Genomic DNA, 20177 nt, shown 5'->3' on the forward strand with positions numbered 1-20177 from the left:
AAAAGTGACATCTATGCTTTAATTTTTTTTGTTTGTTTGTTTATTTCCAGGCTTAAATTAGACTTTGAACCTCAGATTTTCAATACGACTGGACAATCGGCTGTAGTTTCACAACTCCTGGCACACGTTCACATTCCATGCTTGCATGGACAGCCGCACACACACATGTGCATGTAATGTACACACATAATTAGGCCCTATTGAAATCCTTTCCTGTGTTCCTTTTGTGTGTGAAGAGATTTTCCATAGAGCCCATCATCACTGATCAGCCCTAGTCAAAAACAATCTCACCTAAACACTCAAGAACAGAGAGTACTGTAAAAGTGATGGGAGTTAAAGCTAGGTGATTGATGGTTCCATATATCCTAATCAGACAGCAAGTCTGTACAGAGGACAAGCATTGACCTGCACAACAGACCAAAAAAAAAAAAAAAAAGATTTTCTTTTTAGCTGTCTCTCTCACCCCTCTTTCTCCTCAGTTTCCAAAATAATTAAATAAATGTATTACAACCACAAACTCGCAAGAGGGCGAAGTAAAACATTGATAATGGTTATTTTACATCAAAATGGTTACATGAATTAGGCTTTGATCAAAAAGGCAGCAGAAAGCGAATTTATGGAGTATCTGACTCAAATCTATTTATTTGTGTATAGTCTAAAGAGCAAAACATTTATGAAATCACATTTTTACAAATATGACCCAAACCATGTTCATTTGTGGTTTGAAATTTGCTTTAAAGTGAAGTTTTTTTGTCATTTAGAGTGCAACATGAATATAACATTATACACAATGTTACACACAGTGTGTATTTTGTTACACACAAAATACACAATGTCATTATTATGGCTCCCGATCTAAATACATAAATTAGATATATGGATACACTGTCCGAAAATTTCAGCATTTGCAAAATGACAGTGTGGATAGCCAGTTCTTAAAGATTAAGTTTAAAAAACTAAATTGAATTGGGCTCAGTGTAAACAAAGGCCTAATAACACACATATGCATTAAATCATCTGTAAATGGATATTTGACAGGATTATCAGAGAAATGCGATGGAAAATAAATCATATAACAGACAGATCTTGGAACACTTCAAGGAAATTAGATATTCTAGAAGTGTACACCCAACCACACTTGTATTAATTCAAATTGTGTCCTTAATTTTTCTCCTCATGAAAAAAAGAGATGCCGGAGAAGTTGGAAGGGTTTTCATATTGCTGAGGGCTAAGGAGGCCTCTCATTCCAAAGACCGGTGTTCTTATCCAATTATCCGTTCCACCTCCACTTACATTCCTCAAGTTTCCCTGAGGCCAGGTCTATCATGTAAAACCACATTTTACAATGTCACTTACAAGATTTACTACATTATAAACCACAAATCAGGAAACATTTGATAATCATATATTCAAATCAGTGAATACTAATCTAACTCAGTGATAAAAAAGAAACATAATATTACTATTCCTTCAATAGATCTAATTGATCTGATCTCTTTTCGAAAAACTACCTTTAACAAATTTTAACAACTGCAGAAGACTAGAGTTGGACATGCACAGTAATAATGAACCCAAACACACTTTATTGGATTTGAATAATCAATATTTCAAAACATCAGAACATTTAAGGCAAGCATTTCTGACGTGATAACACACTGGGTAAGGGGAGATAGGGGCTTTAGCACTGCAGTAATTGTAGCTGTTTCAAATGGGGGCATGTGTAGTTTGACCTTGTGTATCTTGAAGGACTCAGCAGGAATGTGGAGGATTATGAAAGTACTACAGTATCTACCCAAGCTCTGGATAAAGAATATTGCTTTTTGTACTTTTCGCTGGGCATGTGACATGTGACACCAATCATATGGCTTCTGAAGTCATAGATTTGACCACTGGAGTCGTATGGATTACTTTAATGCTGCCTTTATGTGCTTTTTGGAGCTTAAAAGTTCTGCCACCATTCACTTGCATTGAATGGACCTACAGAGCTGAGATATTCTCCAAAAATCTTAATTTGTGTTCAGAGGAAGAAAGAAAGTCATACACATCTGGGATAGCATGAGGGTGAGTAAATGATGAGAGAATTTTTATTTTGGGATGAACTAATACTTTAATGAAAATGTAGAAATGCATAAAGGTTTCTGTGAGGGTTAGGTTTAGGGATAGGGTATAGACAATGTCATTAGCTCAGTATAAAAACAATAGAAGCCAATGGAAAGTCTCCACCATGACAGAAAATAACATGCGTGTGTACATACTAAACTATAGTATGGGCCTGGGGCAAACGTGAGCTAAATTTTACAAAACCTTACTTTGAGGAAATTGAGGGACGTCCTCAATTGGTAAATCATTCACAAATGAAGCAATGCTTCTTTTTTTAACAGGTTAGGGTTAATCTGTAGAAATTATAATTTACTTTATGTACTGTTAAAGTATTAATAATTAATAATATGTCCCCAATTAGATGGCTAAGTAAATTTATGTGTGTCCATGCCTGTCCAAATAGTTGTGTGTGCATAACGAAAAGCTAAAAGTTGAGGGGGCTTCTTTTCTGTCTCTTTGTATACCGACATAAAAAACCCTGCTCTCGGCACTGCCATAGCAACCCTTAAACCAGGGCGCGAATTAGTCCCTTGAGATTTTGTCCAATTGTTTCATGTTATTGGCATCTGGTAAAGAACTCTGCAATGCATCAGGAGCTCAGAGCTGCAGTCAGCTCACAGTACACACTGTATCTATCTTCTGCTCTCTCGTGAAGCAGCAAAGCTGATCTGACCTGAATGAAATCTTAGCTTCATTGAGAGAGGTAAACTGACAGTCTGTCATTAGACAATGGCATGATCTTTGCTAACTCTCCTGGGTAAAATGGGATTAGCATCTAAAAAAAAAAAAAAAAAAAAAAAAGAGTCATTTAAAGTCTCTGAGTGGCAATTAGCATGATGCCCAGCCTGTGTAGGACTGGCAACATTTGTGGGATTTGTAGTTGCACGGCAGGTAATGGCATGTGTGTGTGTATACAGGGGTGGGCTGTAGCAGAATACATGTAACGGTGTTACGTATTCAGAATACAAAAATGAAGAAACTCTATTCAGCCCCTGTTACGTTTTCAAGCACCTGTATTTAGATTACAGTTACTTTATACAATTTTGTTAGAATACTTTTAGAATACTTTTCTCATAATGACTACAAAAAATAAGGCATACAGAAACAAAATCCATATCAATCAAGTGGGAAACTTGACAGTTTTTCTGAACAGCGCAGGTGCGAGCTGCAAACGCATCTTCTCGCTCTCTTTTCCCCAGATTAGCAGCAGCAGCGAGTGACTGCAGCGTTGCCAGGGTTTCATGTAAAATTGGGCTAATTTGAAAACACAATCAAAGAATCGCGGGTTGTGTATTTGGGATACTTTTATGGACTTTAAAAATGGACCGCGGTCACCAAATGGTCTGATTGTAGGCACTAAAGAATGGACACACAACATCTTATTCATATATAATGATTCCCGGATTCAATATCTGGCAACCGCATGTGTCTGCATACGAATGCAGACGCACCTTGCTACGCAAGCTCAATTCCATGCGTTGTTGTGTAGTGAAATGAGTCAGCGCTCAATTCATAACCCAACGCAAATATGCGCTGCATTCTCTGCGTTGCTGCTAGGGGCGCTAGAGCGGATTTTCTGTTTTCAGTCAACAACTGTCATGGTGGAGCAGCAATTTGAGGAGATTCTTGCCGAACAAGTTAGATTATACAAACATATTTACGACCCATCATCCCCTCTCTATTCGAATAAAACACCAATTGAAAATGCTTGGTAAGAGATTGCAGCTTCCCTAAATTCTGATAATGACACTGTAAAGAGAAGATGGAAACAACTACGGGACCGATTTGTTAAAGCCAGGATGAAATGGAAAGGCATCCGCAGTGGAGATGCCGCAACTAGCTATGGATATCCAGTCATTTTGGACATGTTGGGATGGCTTCTTGACTTCATAAAACACTGGACCACAGAGTCAAATTTATATGATGCGGTTTCGTGGCTCCTAAAAAAAACTCTATCGCCCTCTTGTGGTTTGAGGTTTGTAACCGGCAGAGCAACGCAAAGGCGCACGTAAAGTATGTACAACGGGACCACGCGTAGGCCAAGCGCTCGCATCTGCGTTCGCGTACTTGCGTGAAGTATGTTTCAGCCTTTAACAATAACTTAACTGTGCAGCAGTATCAATACAGTCTGCAATGATGTTTCCACAAATATAACATTCGCTCGCATGATACATTGTTTCCATCGATTGATGCTGTGTAAATACATTTATACAGCTGCAGATACGGCTTCTGTGTAAAGACGGACAGCTCACGATAAGCATTTAATAACAATCAACATCAGAAACTTGCGGAACTATTGAGAAACAGCAGTTATTAACAGTAATAACAGGCTACTATAAATAGGTCAAACATAAATATAAAGAAAGTCTTCTGCAAAGACTGAAAGAGGGAAAAGGACTTGAAGTAAATCAGAGTCCAAACGATGACAGAAAAACCTCATGTAAATAACTATTGTAAAATTTGTAGCTTATAGACGTATGGGGCTAGTTCAGTGTGACACATATTGTAACATGATACAGACATATTAATATTATTTCTCACTTTTTAAAAACCATCTCATATGAAGTGATGCACAAAAAATATAAAACAAAACAAAGGATGAGTAAAAGAATCAAAAGCACCCAAAATAAAAGAGTTGGTAATAAAAGAGATAAAAAACTAAATCAATAAATCGGCCTAAATATGGAAATATGTAAGCAAGCTTGGTTAAAAATTATTAATATACTACATTGCTGTCACATGACCTCACTACTTTATGGGATACAGTTATCATCTCGAAAATAAATACAGTTTATTTGCATTTCTTATATAATTTTGTGTCAAAATGTATTATTCTTTATCTGTCCAATCAAATAATGGTCAATGAAAAATATTAAAATGTTGTTTAAATATTAAAATATTGTAGTTGACCACAAACCGCCTTCTGTTTGTCTTCTTCCTTCCATGAAGAAAGACATTTGTGTCCAACTTCTAATTTAAAGAAACAAGCTATTCAGATTCACTTATATTAGTTAAAAGTGGAGGTGTAGCACTTCAGATGAGGTAATGTTGCAAATCACATTTAATTCCTCCAATTGTGCCTTGCCTTTATAAATATGTTTTCTAAAAGTATTCTTGTATTCTGAATACGTTACTTTTTATGTGATGTATTCGGAATACTTTACTGAATACATTTAAGAAAGAGTTTTCAGTATTCAGGTGACTTTCAAGTGATCCGCCTATCCATGTGTGTATACCTGTAGATGACGCCATGTTGATGCAGGAACATAAGCGCTGATGTGACCTCAGCTGCGTAGAAACGGGAACGAGCTTCGTCGAACTTTCGTGAGCGCTGGATCTGAAACATCAAGTCTCCTCCGTTCACATACTCCATAACAAAGAACAACCGATCCTAAGGAGACAGACAAAATGAAAGTGAATAAAAATTAGGACAAAATAGAGAAAGTTTATTTTAATTGAATGGGGCTTTACACCCAATAACAGCATGAATGGATTTCTTAATAAAATAACATTTAATTAAAATGTGTGTTTTTAATATTTCTATAATAATAATTATAATAATTTTCTTTATTTATCACACATTATACATTTGCACATATACGGTGAAATTCTTCTTTTTCACATATCCCAGCTAGGCTGGGGTCAGAGTGCAGGGTCAGCCATGATATGGTGCCCCTGGAGCAGATAGGGTTAAGGGCCTTGCTCAAGGGCCCAACAGTGGCATCTTGGCGGTGCTGGGGCTTGAACCCCCGACCTTCTGATCAGTAACCCAGAGCCTTAACCACTGAGCTACCACTGCCCTAAGTGGTAGCTCAGTTTATGTAAAACAGTTTATGTAACTGTTTTAGTAACTGTTTGATGAAAGCAGTAAGGTACCTGATATTTTATTCAGCAAAAAAGTGACATCTTTTCGCTACAAGACCCCTGCCATAACAGAACATTTCTATGTAACAAACATAATGATCAGGTATGTGTGCTGCACAGTGACTTTGTGGTTTTGTACATAGCTGTTACTATACTGTGTATGTTAGCACATCTGGAACACTGAACTGACCAGTCACCATCCAGGCCAGGAACTCTCTGTTTTATAACATTTTAGATATGCACTTCTCTTTAGCCCTGTTTTAGTTTTACATTACTCATACTCATGGATAACAGTAACATAAATAAACAACCATTGGAGTTGCCATGTATTTGTTTGTTTTTTTTAATACCTGTCCCCACTTAAAAGGATTTCGGTACCCGTTCAGAAAAATATTAACTTCATAAAGAAAGTTTGAGATCCATTCAATCCTGCACTATGATGTAGAAAAATTAAACCACATCTTATCACATGCCATTGTTCACTTCTTTCAGATTATTTATGATAAGGAAGCTGATATACATCTTTTATAGTGTCCTTCAATAAAACAATACAATTCTCCAGTTCAGAGGAGGAAACCAATTCCAGTAAAGCTACATGAACCCCTGCAGAGTTTAATGTTTACCTGGCTATCTACATGGGGTCATGCAAAAGACTTAGAATTTTTAGAATGATAAGAACATTATATTCTTACTTTATGAGGGCTTCCCTAAAAAGAGGTTGTTAAATGTATGAAATTGGTTGTATTTATTGCTACTGACTATTCCACAAAGTGTTTGTCTTGTAAAGACCTGTTGTGCTACACAGTAAAGTCAATTTATTTCATTTCTTCCTCAACCACACAGGGCATGAATGATAACAAGATTTGTATATTTTCTGAAGAAAATGTGAGTGGTACTTTCCAGAGCAAAAGTCAATGTCATAATTTTAGGGAGTTTTAGGTGATAAGCATATTACTATGCATTTGCTAGGGTGTTCTGTGTAGTTGCTAGAGCATTGCTAGGTGGTTGCTATAGTGTTCTATCTATATATAGATGTGTTCTAGATATACAGTAGATAAGTTTCTACCCCTAGATATAGCTCGGGTCCCTCCTTTGTAGGTCTATAAGACTTTTTGTTGCCTGAAAATCACAAGTCTGTTCACTTAGTACAGTAATAGTGCACGCTGCATGGTTCATATCCCTAGCACAAATGGTGCGGGACAGGTTATGCACGGAAATGTAATACTTAGGGTTAGGGGATTCAAATCCCAAGAAAGGTCCTTGTTATTTTCTGCCAGTGTTAAGGTACTTCTTAAGCATTTAGCAGGGAGGTAATCACAACATACTATATCAATCAGGATATAGCTACTGTACATTTAATGAGAGTTCTTAATGGTGAAACAGAGGTTGGTATTTATTGTACAGTACAAATGTAGTGTGCTGAAATATCACACTGACATACTCCACATTCTCTGTCTGACACAAATTGTTTTAAGCTTTGACTTTTGATGAACAAAGTTCACTTATGTAAGCATTCAAGAGCCCACTTCTGTTCGTTTTGTTCTTTGTTCAGAGAGGAGGAATTTAAACAGGATGCTTAAACAGTTTGTGTAAATGTGCCAAGAAATCTGAAGGAGGCCCACCCAATCCAATATGAACAAACATTTCCTGGCCCTAATTAGAAATGGACAAATAGTGGCTTCCGTTAAGGCTGGACCACAGGAGAGGAGCTCTGATTGGAAGATAGTAGACAGCGCACAGCCCCATTTGGGCTAGTCAAAACTGGCTCTGGTTTTGTTAAGAAATAGTAAGAAATACCAAGGATCTTAAAAGACTGGACCTGTTTGATATTGTGTAATGTAAAAAAAATCCTGACGCCTGAATACAGAAAAGAGCAGAATATTTTAACATGTGAAATTATGTTTGCAGCGTATACTTGGCTACAGTTTGAGGACAAATTTGTCCCCAGAAGTCAGCTAAATATTTACCATTTGGGAACATTTTGGGACATCCTCATTTGGAAAAAAGTTTCCTTAAATAAATTAAGTAATTTCTTTTCAATTTAGGGGTAGGGTTAGGCTGTGGTTTAGGGTTAGTCTATAGTAATTATAATTAGCTTAGCTTCATATAAAAACAATAAAAGTATATGGTATACCTCCATTAGCTATGTAAACATGTGTGTGTGTGTACCTCTCTAAGGGGGGCTATAACAGTTGGGTGTTGTAAGGAAACCTCTGTTTAGTCTCACACATGCTTACATAACATGTTATGAAAGGCATTTTCAATGGCTCATATTCTAAAGACTGCACATACAAGATGCTTCTGACAAACCCGGCACCGAAAACACATAACAATCCGTCAATCAGACATACACATGCACGATAAGACCTTTAATCTGCATCATTGAAGGCCTATAGATATCCTGTAGTCACATACACAACTCCACCCATCAACAATGTATAGGATTAAAGCTGTACACATTTCTGATTGTTTTTTTGTAAGAGCAAATGGTTTTCTTAAAAATTGATACTGTATCCTCTTATGGGGACAATGGGACTAAGTTGTGAAATTTTAAAATTGAAAGTCAGATTTTTTTTATTTTTCAAATTGTTTATTATGTGTCCAGGCAGGGCCGGCTCCTGCCAGCTATGCTAGGGTTGGGGGGGGGGGGGTTCTCAGACTACTAATTTAATGTCTTTAATCGCCGTGACATGCCGTAATTGTCAAGATCATAAGGCCCAATATAACTATATTTTACACTTATTCCCCATATTAAAAAATATATTGGAAAAAAATAAACTGATAAACATTGTATATAATCATAAGATTGAAGTGGGCCCTGACAAATTGACACTTTCAGAGCGATTAGAATTACAGCCTTAAAGCAAATTACAAAGACAAATCAGAGTCCCCACGAATACAAGGATGGAGTGGAGAGAAATAATATCAAGGAGGAAAATAAGGATGGAGTGAAAGGAAATATATTAAATGGAGAGATCAAGATTAAGAACTTAAAATTTGACACAGATGGGAACTGCTTTAAGAAGTAATTATATAATATTAAATGATGACGTTTCTTTCTGTTTTACTTTTCTGTTTGACAGAAATGTAATAAGCAATTATCCTGCCCCACAAAGGCAAACGCAAAATAGAGTTATGAATGAAAAAGGTCTCTTATGATCTGTCCGGTGACAGATGAGTTTGTCTATTTTGCTGAAATTAAGAGTAACCATTGTGTGAAAATGCAGTAACATTTTTCATGGCAAACGGAGTAGTTTAAAGCGCAATGACAAACAATAAACAACAAACTATCACAGCACTGTAAAAATGTGTATATAAAAGAGATGTAAGACACAAGGAGACAGCATCTCTCATCGACACCGAATAAATAACAGGGGAAACAGAAGCACACATCCTGCAAAACACTGTATCCAGCTATGAATCATGATCATGAACGGTACTATCTGCTAATATTGGCCGCGGAATCAATGGGACCCGGCGCAACAGAGTGCGGCACAGGATGATGTGTGTGCGGGAGCGGGAGAAAGAAATGACTCGCGGGACTCCCACAAAATATAAATATCTAAATAACAATATAGATGTTCCTCAAATTTATTTAATGTATTTAAGGTACAGAATGTTATACGTCTTTTGCGCAAGACCAAAAAAAAAAAAAAACTATTTACAGACGCAGGGTTGGTGGCTAATTCATACAAATTATTCCTTGTGCTCCATGTGGTGGAAAGTGCTATGGATGTTAATGCTTTATTAAAGAAATGTACTAACAAAACTTTGAAACCAACCAAAGGTCAATCAGATATTTGGCAATGTTAGAGTGATGATAAAACGTGTTTTTTTTTCTCTCTCTCTTTCCAGTTTCCAGCCTGATACCGGAGCAGGACATCTTAGGGACTGAAAAATTTGGGCAGACCACTACCTTCGGGCTTGCGTGTGGGAGCGGGACAAAACGTGAAAGTTGCAGGCGTAAAATATTACATATTTTTTTGCAGGAGTGGGACAGAATCTCTCAGGAGCGGGTCTGAAAATCCATCCCACGCAGACCTCTACTTTATAATTCAGGCCCAGTATTTCACAAACACCCACAGCGCGATTTTGAGGAGCCGATGTGGAGGGAGAGGGAGATATTTGATAAGAGGGAGACTGTGGTACATTAACAGCAGCCACATGGTCACTGCACACTGAGACAGCACCAGGCTTCTTTATGGGCATTAAATACCTATGCAATGCACAAAAATATCTCTTATTACCGTTCTCGCTCGCGTGATGTCTCGGACTCTCTGGTTTGCAGCAGCCACTTCTTGAGTGTGTCGTTGCTTTCGGCCAATGACAAAAATAGAGAAACACTACACATTTCTGGTGCTGTTTTGTGATTGGTTGGACAGTCTACAGCCCACCCTTTATGTTTGCAACACACAGCATGCCCCCATATTGCTTTTAACCAATACACAAATTTGATTATTTTTTAATTTTTTATTTAAAACCATGTTTCCTAAATGTTTGATTAGTGGGCAAGACTCATGTTTGGGTGGGCTCAGCCATGCCTACATCCGGCCCGTGTCCAGGTGTGTTGGTTATTCATGTTTTTGAGCTGTTCCTGTAACACTTGGGACATTCTCCCTAGCGGCCACTAGAGGTTGCTAGAAAAATTAAGACTTTTAGTTTGAATATTGGTTTTGGTTTTTGTTGTGTCTCTGTTCTCTGTGTTCCCCTTGATTGATCCCAGCTGTGTCTTGATAGCCTCATTCCCCAGTCGCTGCCAGCACTCACGGCCACGGAGGCCGTTCCCCTGTCACTGCCTGTGCTCACGACCACGGAGGTCGTTCCCCAGTCGCTGCCAGCACTCATGGCCACAGAGGTCATTCCACAGTTGCTGCAAGCACTCATGGCCACAGAGGCCGTTCCCCTGTCACTGCTTGTGCTCACAACCATGGAGGTCATTCCCCTGTCACTGCCAGTGCTCACGACCACGGAGGTCGTTCCCTGTCACTGCCAGTGTTCAAGGCCATGGAGGCCATTCCCCTGTCACTGCATGTGCTCACGGCCACAGAGGACATTCCCCAGCACTCCCGGCCATGGAGGACGTTTCCCGGTTGCTGCCAGTGCTCCTGACCATGGTGGCCGTTGACGAGCCTGTCCAGTTCCCCGAGGCTGTTGATGAGCCTGTCCAGTTCCCCCGAGGCTGTCGACAAGCCTGTCCAGTTCCCCCGAGGCTGTCGACGAGTGTGACCAGGAGGAGGGTGTGGCCGGGCCGTGATGGAGCACGGCCGGCACTGAATCAGTTGATCAGTGGGAGAGCAAGATAAGGGGCAGCTGGAGACGCCGGTTTGAGAGAGAGAGACGCACATGGCAGCGCTGCATTTGTGTATGTTTGTTTATGTTTTATGTTAAGTTTTATCATTAAACCCTATGTTGACTGTTCAGCCAGTTCCCCTCCTCCTCCTTCACCGTCCTTTAACTGTTACAGTGGTGCCGAAACCCGAGAGGGAGGAGGGATGCGCTGTTGCAGAGTCCTTGCCGCTGCCATCCGCCAGGGGAGCAGCTGCGGCCATCTGCCTGGGGACAGAGCGGTCGCTACCGGCCACCGAGAGCCGGAGGAACCGCGGCCGTCTGCCGAGAAGGGGAGGAGTGGTTCTGTCCGCCAGGGGCCGGAAGACTTGCTGCCGTCCGCCGATGAAGGCGTGAGCTAGCGTTCACCAGAGGGCGGATGAGCAGTTGAGGACCGGGCGACAGCGCATCCAGGGGCTGGCGAGCAAGTTCTTCTTTCTCCCTCTCTCTCTCTCTCTCTCTCTCTGTGTCTCCGCTCGCCCTGTCCCTCTCCCCATGCCTCCCCTCGTCTTTCCCCCTAGGTTCAGCCGGCACTGAATCAGCTGATCAACGGGAGAGTGAGATAAGGGGTAACCGGAGACACTGGTTCAAGAGAGAGAGAGAGAGAGACGCACTGCATTGTATGTGTGTCTGTGTCCTTATGTTGTTTTAAGTTCATTTATGCATTAAAAGTTTATGTTAATTGTTCAGCCGGTTCCTGCCAAACCTTTAATTTTTACAACGAGACTGTCCAGTTACCAGAGGCTGTCGACGAGCCTGTCCAGTTCCCTGAGTCTGTCCACGAGCCTGTCCAGTTCCCTGAGGCAGTCAACGATTCTGTCCAGCCCCCAGTGACCTTCGAGCCTCTTCGGTCCCCTGTGATTTTTGAGCCTGTATGGTCCCCTGTGAATGTCGACCAGTCTGTTGCTCAATCCAGTGGTCAGCACCTGTCAGACAAGCTACCAGTCTGTTCAGTGCTCAGCGGCCACCCACTTCCAATATGATCCCTGTCCAGCAGCCGTCGTCCAGTCTGCTGATCCCTATCCTGCGGCTCCGCCCTCTGAGTCTCCGCCTCCTGCGGCTCCACCATCTGAGTCTCTGCCTCCTGCGGCTCCTCCCTCTTTGTCTCCGCCTCCTGTGGCTCCGCCCCTGAGTTTCCATCTCCTGCATCTCCACATCCTGCGTCTCCAGATCCTGCGGCTCCTCTCCCTGAGACTCCGCCTCCAGCGGCTCCTCTTCCTGAGACTCTGCCTCCCTGGATGCCAGACTTCGCTCCCTTCCTGGAGCCACTTCCCTGGCCACCGGCTCCGCCCTGGTCCCCTGGTCTATGCCTGTCTCTGGGCCCTCCACCGGCTCCACCATGAACTATTTTTTATGTTTTATGTGTTATGGAACGTCAGGAGCCGCTCCTTAGATGGGGGGCTCTGTAACACTTGGGACATTCTCCCTAGCGGCCACTAGAGGTCGCTAAAAGAATTAAGTTTGAAAATTGTTTTTGGTTTGTGTTGTGTCTCTGTTTTCTGTGTTCCCCTTGATTGATCCCAGCTGTGTCTTGTTAACCTTGTTAGTTCTTGTGTATATACTGCCCTCATGTTCTCTCTGTCTTTGTCAGTTATTTTCCTTTCATGGATGTAATGGTTTGTTCCATGGTTAAGTTTTGAGTTCTTTGTTTATTTCTTTGAGTTCTTTATAAAAAACCTGCACATAGATACTCCTTTCGCCTCATTCCTAAAAATGTTACAGTTACAGACATTACAGCTGGTTTTCTGTAAAGCTGCTTTGGAACAATGTGTATTGGGAAAAGCATAGATAATAAACTATACAAATAAAACGTATTTGACTTGATTTAACTTTATGTTACGATTTTTCTTCTTCTTTAGAAACAAAATGTAAATGTTCTCTCTTTGCAAGTGATAGCCAGAGCTGAAGAATTTTACCAATCAGAAATTAGCCTAATTAATTCTGATTCCAAGTAATGGGCAGCATTATTCATTCACTGCCAACCATGTTAAAAAAATTATACATTATAAAATTCTGAATCTATGTACAGATTACCATTCTTCCATGTCTGCCAACCATGTTGAGTGGTGCAAACATCAGCTGCAGTCTGAAACTGAACTTTTGACAGGATGTTTAGCGTGAATGCACTTGGCTGCATAGGAAAGATATAGGATGCTCCCTTGCTCCCTAATTAGTAAATGACTTAACCTAAAGTGTACTGTCTGTCTGCACTGGTCTCAGAACAGTTTGAAATGCACCTTATTTTCATTCTAACTCAGTATAAAGCCTCTGAAAGCAACATTTTCCATATTTTGAATGCACCAATTGATTCTCAATGTGATAAAGCACAGCGAATATAGAATTTCTAATGGAAAAATAGCACTATAGTCCTTGTCTGCGGTTATTGTGTTTAACAGTGTTCTGCATATGAGATGAAACTAGAGACTCTAGTGTTTTGACTCAAACAGGTTTCAATGTAAAAAACTTGATAAGGTTTCTTACCAGATGTAGTTTTGTTACTGTTTCTCCAAAAGACAAACTCCACTGAGATCGCCGCCATGCTGTTTTGTCACATGACTCTGTGCCTCAAAAGTTTAACCCTTTAATGACAGCCCAGAGTGTCCTGAAGACCTGAACTGAGATCAGTCAGTTTAAATGAAATAAAACTATGCATAGCATATAGTGAAGACAAAACATAGTATACGCACATGAGGATGCGGTGTCGCACAAGTTATGTGAACAGAACTTGTTCGAAACAATCGATTTGCATGAAAGAAACTTTTGGCAAATTTGATGACCCTTACTAAGAGGGTAGACATGATGGTGTCACAAAATATTTCAGGATTTGACTATCAGGCCTGTTCAGTTTTTGTTAATTACAATATTTTAAAGAAATACCAACAATAGAAAGTGCTTCAGTGATAGTATACTGTATATTCAAGCACTATGTCTAATTATTCCCAAATCATCCTATATTCTAGTATACAGTTGACAAAATTAACTTTTAGCAGATGTACACTTTTAAAATTATAGTCTTTCTCTTCTGGGTAAACTGACCAATAATATGGATGACTGATGTTGCACTACAAAGACTTTGTCTAATCAAATGCTCTCTTTAATGAGAATGTCCTGCCCCCTTTAACCAACATGCAAGTACTAAATCATAGTTCATGGCCGTGGCGTACAGTAACTGAAGCCAATTGGCAATTTTTAACAGGAAGAAGGGAAATGATGCTCAAATGAATCTTTCATCCTCTGGAGAGATGCCAGGCCCACAAGGTAAGGTTGTATGCACAACAACTTTAAACATAAAGACACAGCACACTCAAAAAATGTATCACCAGAAGAGAAAGGTCTGACAGCAAGTATAGACCACAGCGAAAAGAGAACTAAAGACAAAACGAACACTATGAAAGATACAGAGAGAAAAGGAATACTACAAGAACAACTGAATGCGAGGCAATTTAGGTCTCTGGAATTGTTTGCATCTGCACTGAAAAAGGTCTGCACTTTCACAACACAAAGTCTCATAGGCTTTTAAGAAACGTTTCTGACTCATGGAGCACAAAATTCAAATCCAGTGTTCAAAGTCTTGTAAAACTTCAGGACAAAGGCACATTGAACTCAACTGATCTGTAGATTGCTGAACAGATGTGGAGAGAAGCACATGATGGCTTCTGAATTGCGACAGTGCTAGAGACAGTGAGCAGGGAGCTGTGATAATGACCTCATCTGTGCCTGTCCTCAGTATACTGGTGTCACTCTATCCATCACCATATTAAACCACAAAGTCTGAACACTTTCTCTGACTTATTCAATTCTTCTTATTCATGCATCTTTTGAAATTATAGCTGTGCATTCTTTCTTTCTCCTTCTCTCTGACTGGATACTGGGATTGAGTAGGCGGAGTGTGTGCTGGGAAATTAAGCTGCATTTCATTCAAGTAATATTTCCGACTTCTGACCATAAAGTCATTGTATTGCCTGCAGGCTATGGGTTATGGGTGTTAGGGCTGCCTTTAAAGTAGACATAACTCTGAAACTGCGGCTTTCTCACTGTCGTGAAAATATTTGCAGCATTTGAAAATGACATCACAGCAAGTCAACAGCAGCATTAACAGGCATGTTCTGCAAAAAACTTGCTGATTTCAAACAAGAATAATAATATAAAGTCAACACTAAAAAGTGCTCACAAAAATCTGTGGCACAGATTCAAAGTTCAAAGTGGCACATTAAAAGTTCTGCTTAGTTAAATAAGTTATTTTATTGATTGTTCTATTTGTTACAACATTTTCAAGTACATTATATTTTATTTAATGTACATTTTAAAGATATTACTGTTTGTGGCTGTTCGGACAAGTATGTTCATCTAATGTTTCGGAACGTTTAAAATCAAGTCATGTCCATACATGCTAGAACAATGATTGATATCTGTGTTTTCCTGCTTTAAGGTCCCTGCTTACAAAAATGTATCTATACATGTATATTAACATTGATTTAAATATGTGACTACTCATATTTATCCTCTTTTCAGTAGGCCATCATTTTCTATTATAGCACCCACTGTACTATTATTCTCTTCTATTTTAATCCAATTACATAATGACTTAAATTATAACCTAATCCTTACACAAAACTGTCATGTGGCCATGATATTCACTTGGACATTCTGGTTAATATCTCTTGCATTCTTTTAAGTTCCACGTAAGTAAGAAAATCATACAGGTTTGAAGCAACACGAGGGTGAGTAAATGATGACAGACCTTTCATTTTGGGGTGAACCCTTCCATTAACCTCATCATGTTTAGCTGTAATTTAAAAGTCTCTGTGAATTGCTCAACCATGAGCTAACACTCTGCCCCTCCTCCTTTCTGTCTCTCTCTTTTCCCTAGGCAATCATTCATATGTTGCATGTTCCATAATCCTCCTTATGGTCCTTCTACATGGCCCCAAGTACTCTTCTACTTTTGGCCATTAGCTATCTGCACGAGCATGTCTGCCCGCGATCCCAACAGGCCTCATCAGAAACAGTTGTGTAATGTTATTTACATTTCTGCCGCGTAATTACAGCTGATAAGAATATGGCTGTGATCCCAAAGCTGATTAAAACCAGAGCCTCCAGTTCAAAAGGAGTGCACGAGTCCTCTTTTCTCCCCAAAATCATGTCTTCATTCTACTTTCTGCTCCTTTCCCGCCCTACCATCTCTCCCCCTCCTCTTTACTCCTTTCGTTGTTGCCCTTTGTCAGTGTGCGTCCTGTGTTCTCAGATGTGGGTGAAAGACAATGGGAGGTACTGAGGGGGAGGTAATTGGTAAAGAGTAAAAAAGAGAAATGAGGCCACTAGATATCACTGTGAGTGTAACTGGGCCATAGGAGGGGAAGCAGAACAAGAGACGGAAAGAAGTGAAAGTGTAAAATAGAGAAGGACAGGGTAAAGATACAGAAGATGAGAGAGATAAAAGCCCTGCTGAAAAGGATGTGTAATGAGCGGAGTTCGTTGATAGAACAAACAACGCTTCAACTTGTTTTTCCTATCGGCAAATACAGTTGTTTTCAGAAGTATGAACAACCTTGGTGTTTCCCAAAATAAAATAAAATAAAACTCTTGCACTTGCATTTCAGCTAATTTAATGCAGTTTTGTTAAATTATAAAATAAAAAGACGCATTTTTGGCTCCAACCCCACTTTTTCTCATCTTTTGTACAACACACGTTCAGCAAAACAGTAACCCCAAACTGTCAATTGACTACATTTATTGTACTCAGTAGTGTTGTATTTATTGCTTGTGTCTACTGAGTGTTAAGCGTTGGCCTTGTAAAGACCTGATATATGTTAAATGTTTCAAAAGTATAGCCACAAGACCTACACAGTATGCATGTTTGCATGATTTTAATGTGATAATATTGCTAACTAACCTTCTCTGTGTAAAGTTATTTCCAATTTTACAACTTTGTTGCCATGATGACGCAATGCTGTAAACCATCAAATGGCTGTACAAATGACCATTTAAACAACTTTACAGCTCAAATAATACACATTTCTGCCTTTAAACCCTTCAAAAAATTGGCCTATTTACATCCATTGTAAGTGCCTTACTGTAACCTTGATTTTCTTAGAGCCCAGTCAAAATAAATTTTTGTGGTGATCAACATTATACCACAAATGCTGCTGATTAAGCCTAACTGGACTTCAAGCTTCTAAACTTGTTGAATAAGTTTCATAAAAGCCTCATCTGACCCCTCTCTCTCTTTGCCCGTTTGTTTAATTAAGTTTCAAACAACTCAAAGTGACTCATGAGACTGTCACCTAAAACTACTTGAGAAACCTTGAAAAAAATGGTTGACAATCAGGCATAGCTTGTTGTCTAAAAACTCTTAGAAAGAGACCACAACGCCACCTCCTGGACAGCTTCTGTTACTATCAGTGCTGTTCTGATAAACTTATCTACTATGTGTTTCTGCCATCTGCTGGACATCTAAGAGCACATTGACATTCCTTTAATTGTTTTTCATATTTTAATGCCTTGATGTAGACCACTGTAGAACTCAAGTGGTTAATCAGTGCAGAAATGAGAAAGACTTTGACCCTGGACAACAGGGAATCAGGTTATGATTTGGTGGCTGTCGTACCTTGGTCTGGAAGCAGCAGAATAGCTGGGTTAGATACGGATGTTTTCTAGCCAGGGCCAGAATGCGCTTCTCTGTCAAAGTGCAGTCCACATCATCATCTTGCAGGATGACATCTTTCTTCAACACTTTCACAGCGTAAACTTCATCTGAGCCCTTCAGCTCTGCCAGCATAACCTGCAGGAGATTAAAGAGCAGTGGTCACAATTTACTATCATCTTACTACATTTTCCAACCCTGATTTTTTCATTTTATGGGCATCTACACACTAGAGTTTACGCTTGGTCAGAGTACACTGCAAATTCCTTCATTTCAATGGAAATGGAGTGTCCCAAGGACAGAGGAAGGGGTTTGCGTAAGTGGTGCTCCATCAGGCAATCAAAAATTGAAAACATTTTAACTTTTGCTGCAATGTGCACTGACGTAGGCATTTGATGACCAATGAGATTTTTATAGAGGTGGGTCCAGTCCAGTGCATTTGGAAATCCAATTTGCTGCATTACTGCTAGATTTCAAAGTGACACGTCTCTTTTCTCACCCTTAAAACTTACCTTATTGCCCATCAAATGCTCCATCAGAGATTAGGTGATTTCACCTAAACTCTAGTGTTTAGGTGCCCTTACATCCTAAAACTGAAAACTTTTGCTGCAAACTAATAAATGTCTGCTAAGGTCCCTCACCTTGCCAAAGCTGCCTTTCCCCAGCACTTTGATAAAGGAGAAGTCCATCAGACTCATCCTCTGCGTCTGGACAGACTTCACATCTCCATTTTCCTGGCCCTCGGGTGCTGTGCTCTGAACGCCGCTGCACGAGGAAGAGGAGGAAGACTTGTGATCCTGGCCGAATGATAAGGCCTTACGGATGCTCTCCAGTTCTGCAAGCTCTGCTACAGATGGACACAACAGCATTAGAGTTAAGAGTCAAAATAAATTATGAGTGTGTAAGAGTAAGTGAGTGACTGGATGGTGGGGGGCGGGGGAGCTGTGAGAGATAAAGAGAGTAATTCTGTACCCTGGCTGCAGGGTGAAGTTGGAGCGGATTTGCAGCGGTCAGACTCCTCTGATGAGGGGGCTTCCGATGTGGGTTGCTGAGGGTCCTGCCCTGGGGTCAACTGAAAACAGAGAGAGCATTTTTAATATCAGCTTAAATGTTTCTATTTTAATGTCACTCTATCCCAATTGTTCCCACTATCATCACAAGCCTAATTTTACTGCATCAGTATTTAAAGGGATAGTTCACCCCAAAATGAAAATTCTGTCATCACTGACTCACCATCATGTTGCTCCACACTTGTTTGGCTTTATGTCTTTTGTTGAACAGATGTTAGAAGATATTTGGTTACCCACAGTCACCATTCATGCTCATTGTATGGAAAAAAGATGCTATAAAAGTGGATGGTGACTGAGACTAATATTCTGCCTAACATCTCCTTTTGTGTTCCACAGAAGAAAGAAAATCATATAGATTTGGAACAACTTGAGGGTGAATAAAGGAATGATGACAGAATTGTCATTTTTGGGGGAAATACTACTTTAACAACACTGTGACTGTAAACTGTTAAGAGGGCCATCTACTATTCCTCCCACTGACTTTCATGTTCAAGCATCATTGCATCTACCCATGGTCAACCAGGACAGGCACCTTCTATGGATACTTTAGACCACTCACCTTTTTCCTGCGTTGGGTACTGTTGGAGATCTTGTCTGGTGTCACACCGAGATCAGAGAGCACTTTAGCAATTTTTCTGGCATCGACACCACAACTAGGAGCTACATTACTTTCACAACGCCGATGGACATTCATTTTGCAGGCTGAAACGACAAGCAGAGAGAAAGGGGGGAATATCAGCATGCCAAGAGAAATAGATGAGATGCTTCACTAGAAATATTTGCAGTACTTCTTTCACTTACCTTTGCACTGCAGTCCCTGCCGCATCAGTCCCCAAAGTAAGGAGCCACAGTGGTCGCAGAAAGTGGGGACTTTGTAATTGTGAATGCTGAACATGTGTGGAATGTTTACACTGAAGCGCTGGGAGCCAACCTGTAAAAACAAAACATTATTCAAACTACATTACCCGCATTTCAACTGATCAGTCTACTGAGGAAATCCTGTTTAGTGTTCAGTAGTTTTAGGTACACTGGCTTTGTTTGGAATGGAATACTAGTGTACTACTACATACTGCAAAATGTACATTGTATACTGCCTATTTTTTTTAAAAATTATGTGAAACAAAAAGCAATATGCAAAGATAAACATTTTAAGCAGTAGTACAGTATGTTACGTT

General features: G+C 40.0%; 1 protein-coding gene across 2 annotated transcripts in view; it reads right to left on the reverse strand.

The window, feature by feature from the left end:
* Positions 1–20177, reverse strand: part of LOC127427261 (protein kinase C epsilon type-like) — a 114140-nt gene that overhangs the window by 20170 nt on the left and 73793 nt on the right. For both annotated transcript variants that reach the window (XM_051674748.1, XM_051674747.1), the window contains exons 6-11: positions 19804–19933; positions 19562–19704; positions 18905–19004; positions 18574–18779; positions 17897–18070; positions 5337–5491 (exon numbers count right to left, since the gene is read on the reverse strand). In XM_051674748.1, the coding sequence (XP_051530708.1) occupies positions 5337–5491; positions 17897–18070; positions 18574–18779; positions 18905–19004; positions 19562–19704; positions 19804–19933 (908 nt within the window). The remainder of the gene's footprint in view (positions 1–5336; positions 5492–17896; positions 18071–18573; positions 18780–18904; positions 19005–19561; positions 19705–19803; positions 19934–20177) is intronic.

Source organism: Myxocyprinus asiaticus, chromosome 36 (assembly GCF_019703515.2).
Source record: "Myxocyprinus asiaticus isolate MX2 ecotype Aquarium Trade chromosome 36, UBuf_Myxa_2, whole genome shotgun sequence".
In the NCBI taxonomy this organism is placed as follows: domain Eukaryota; kingdom Metazoa; phylum Chordata; class Actinopteri; order Cypriniformes; family Catostomidae; genus Myxocyprinus; species Myxocyprinus asiaticus.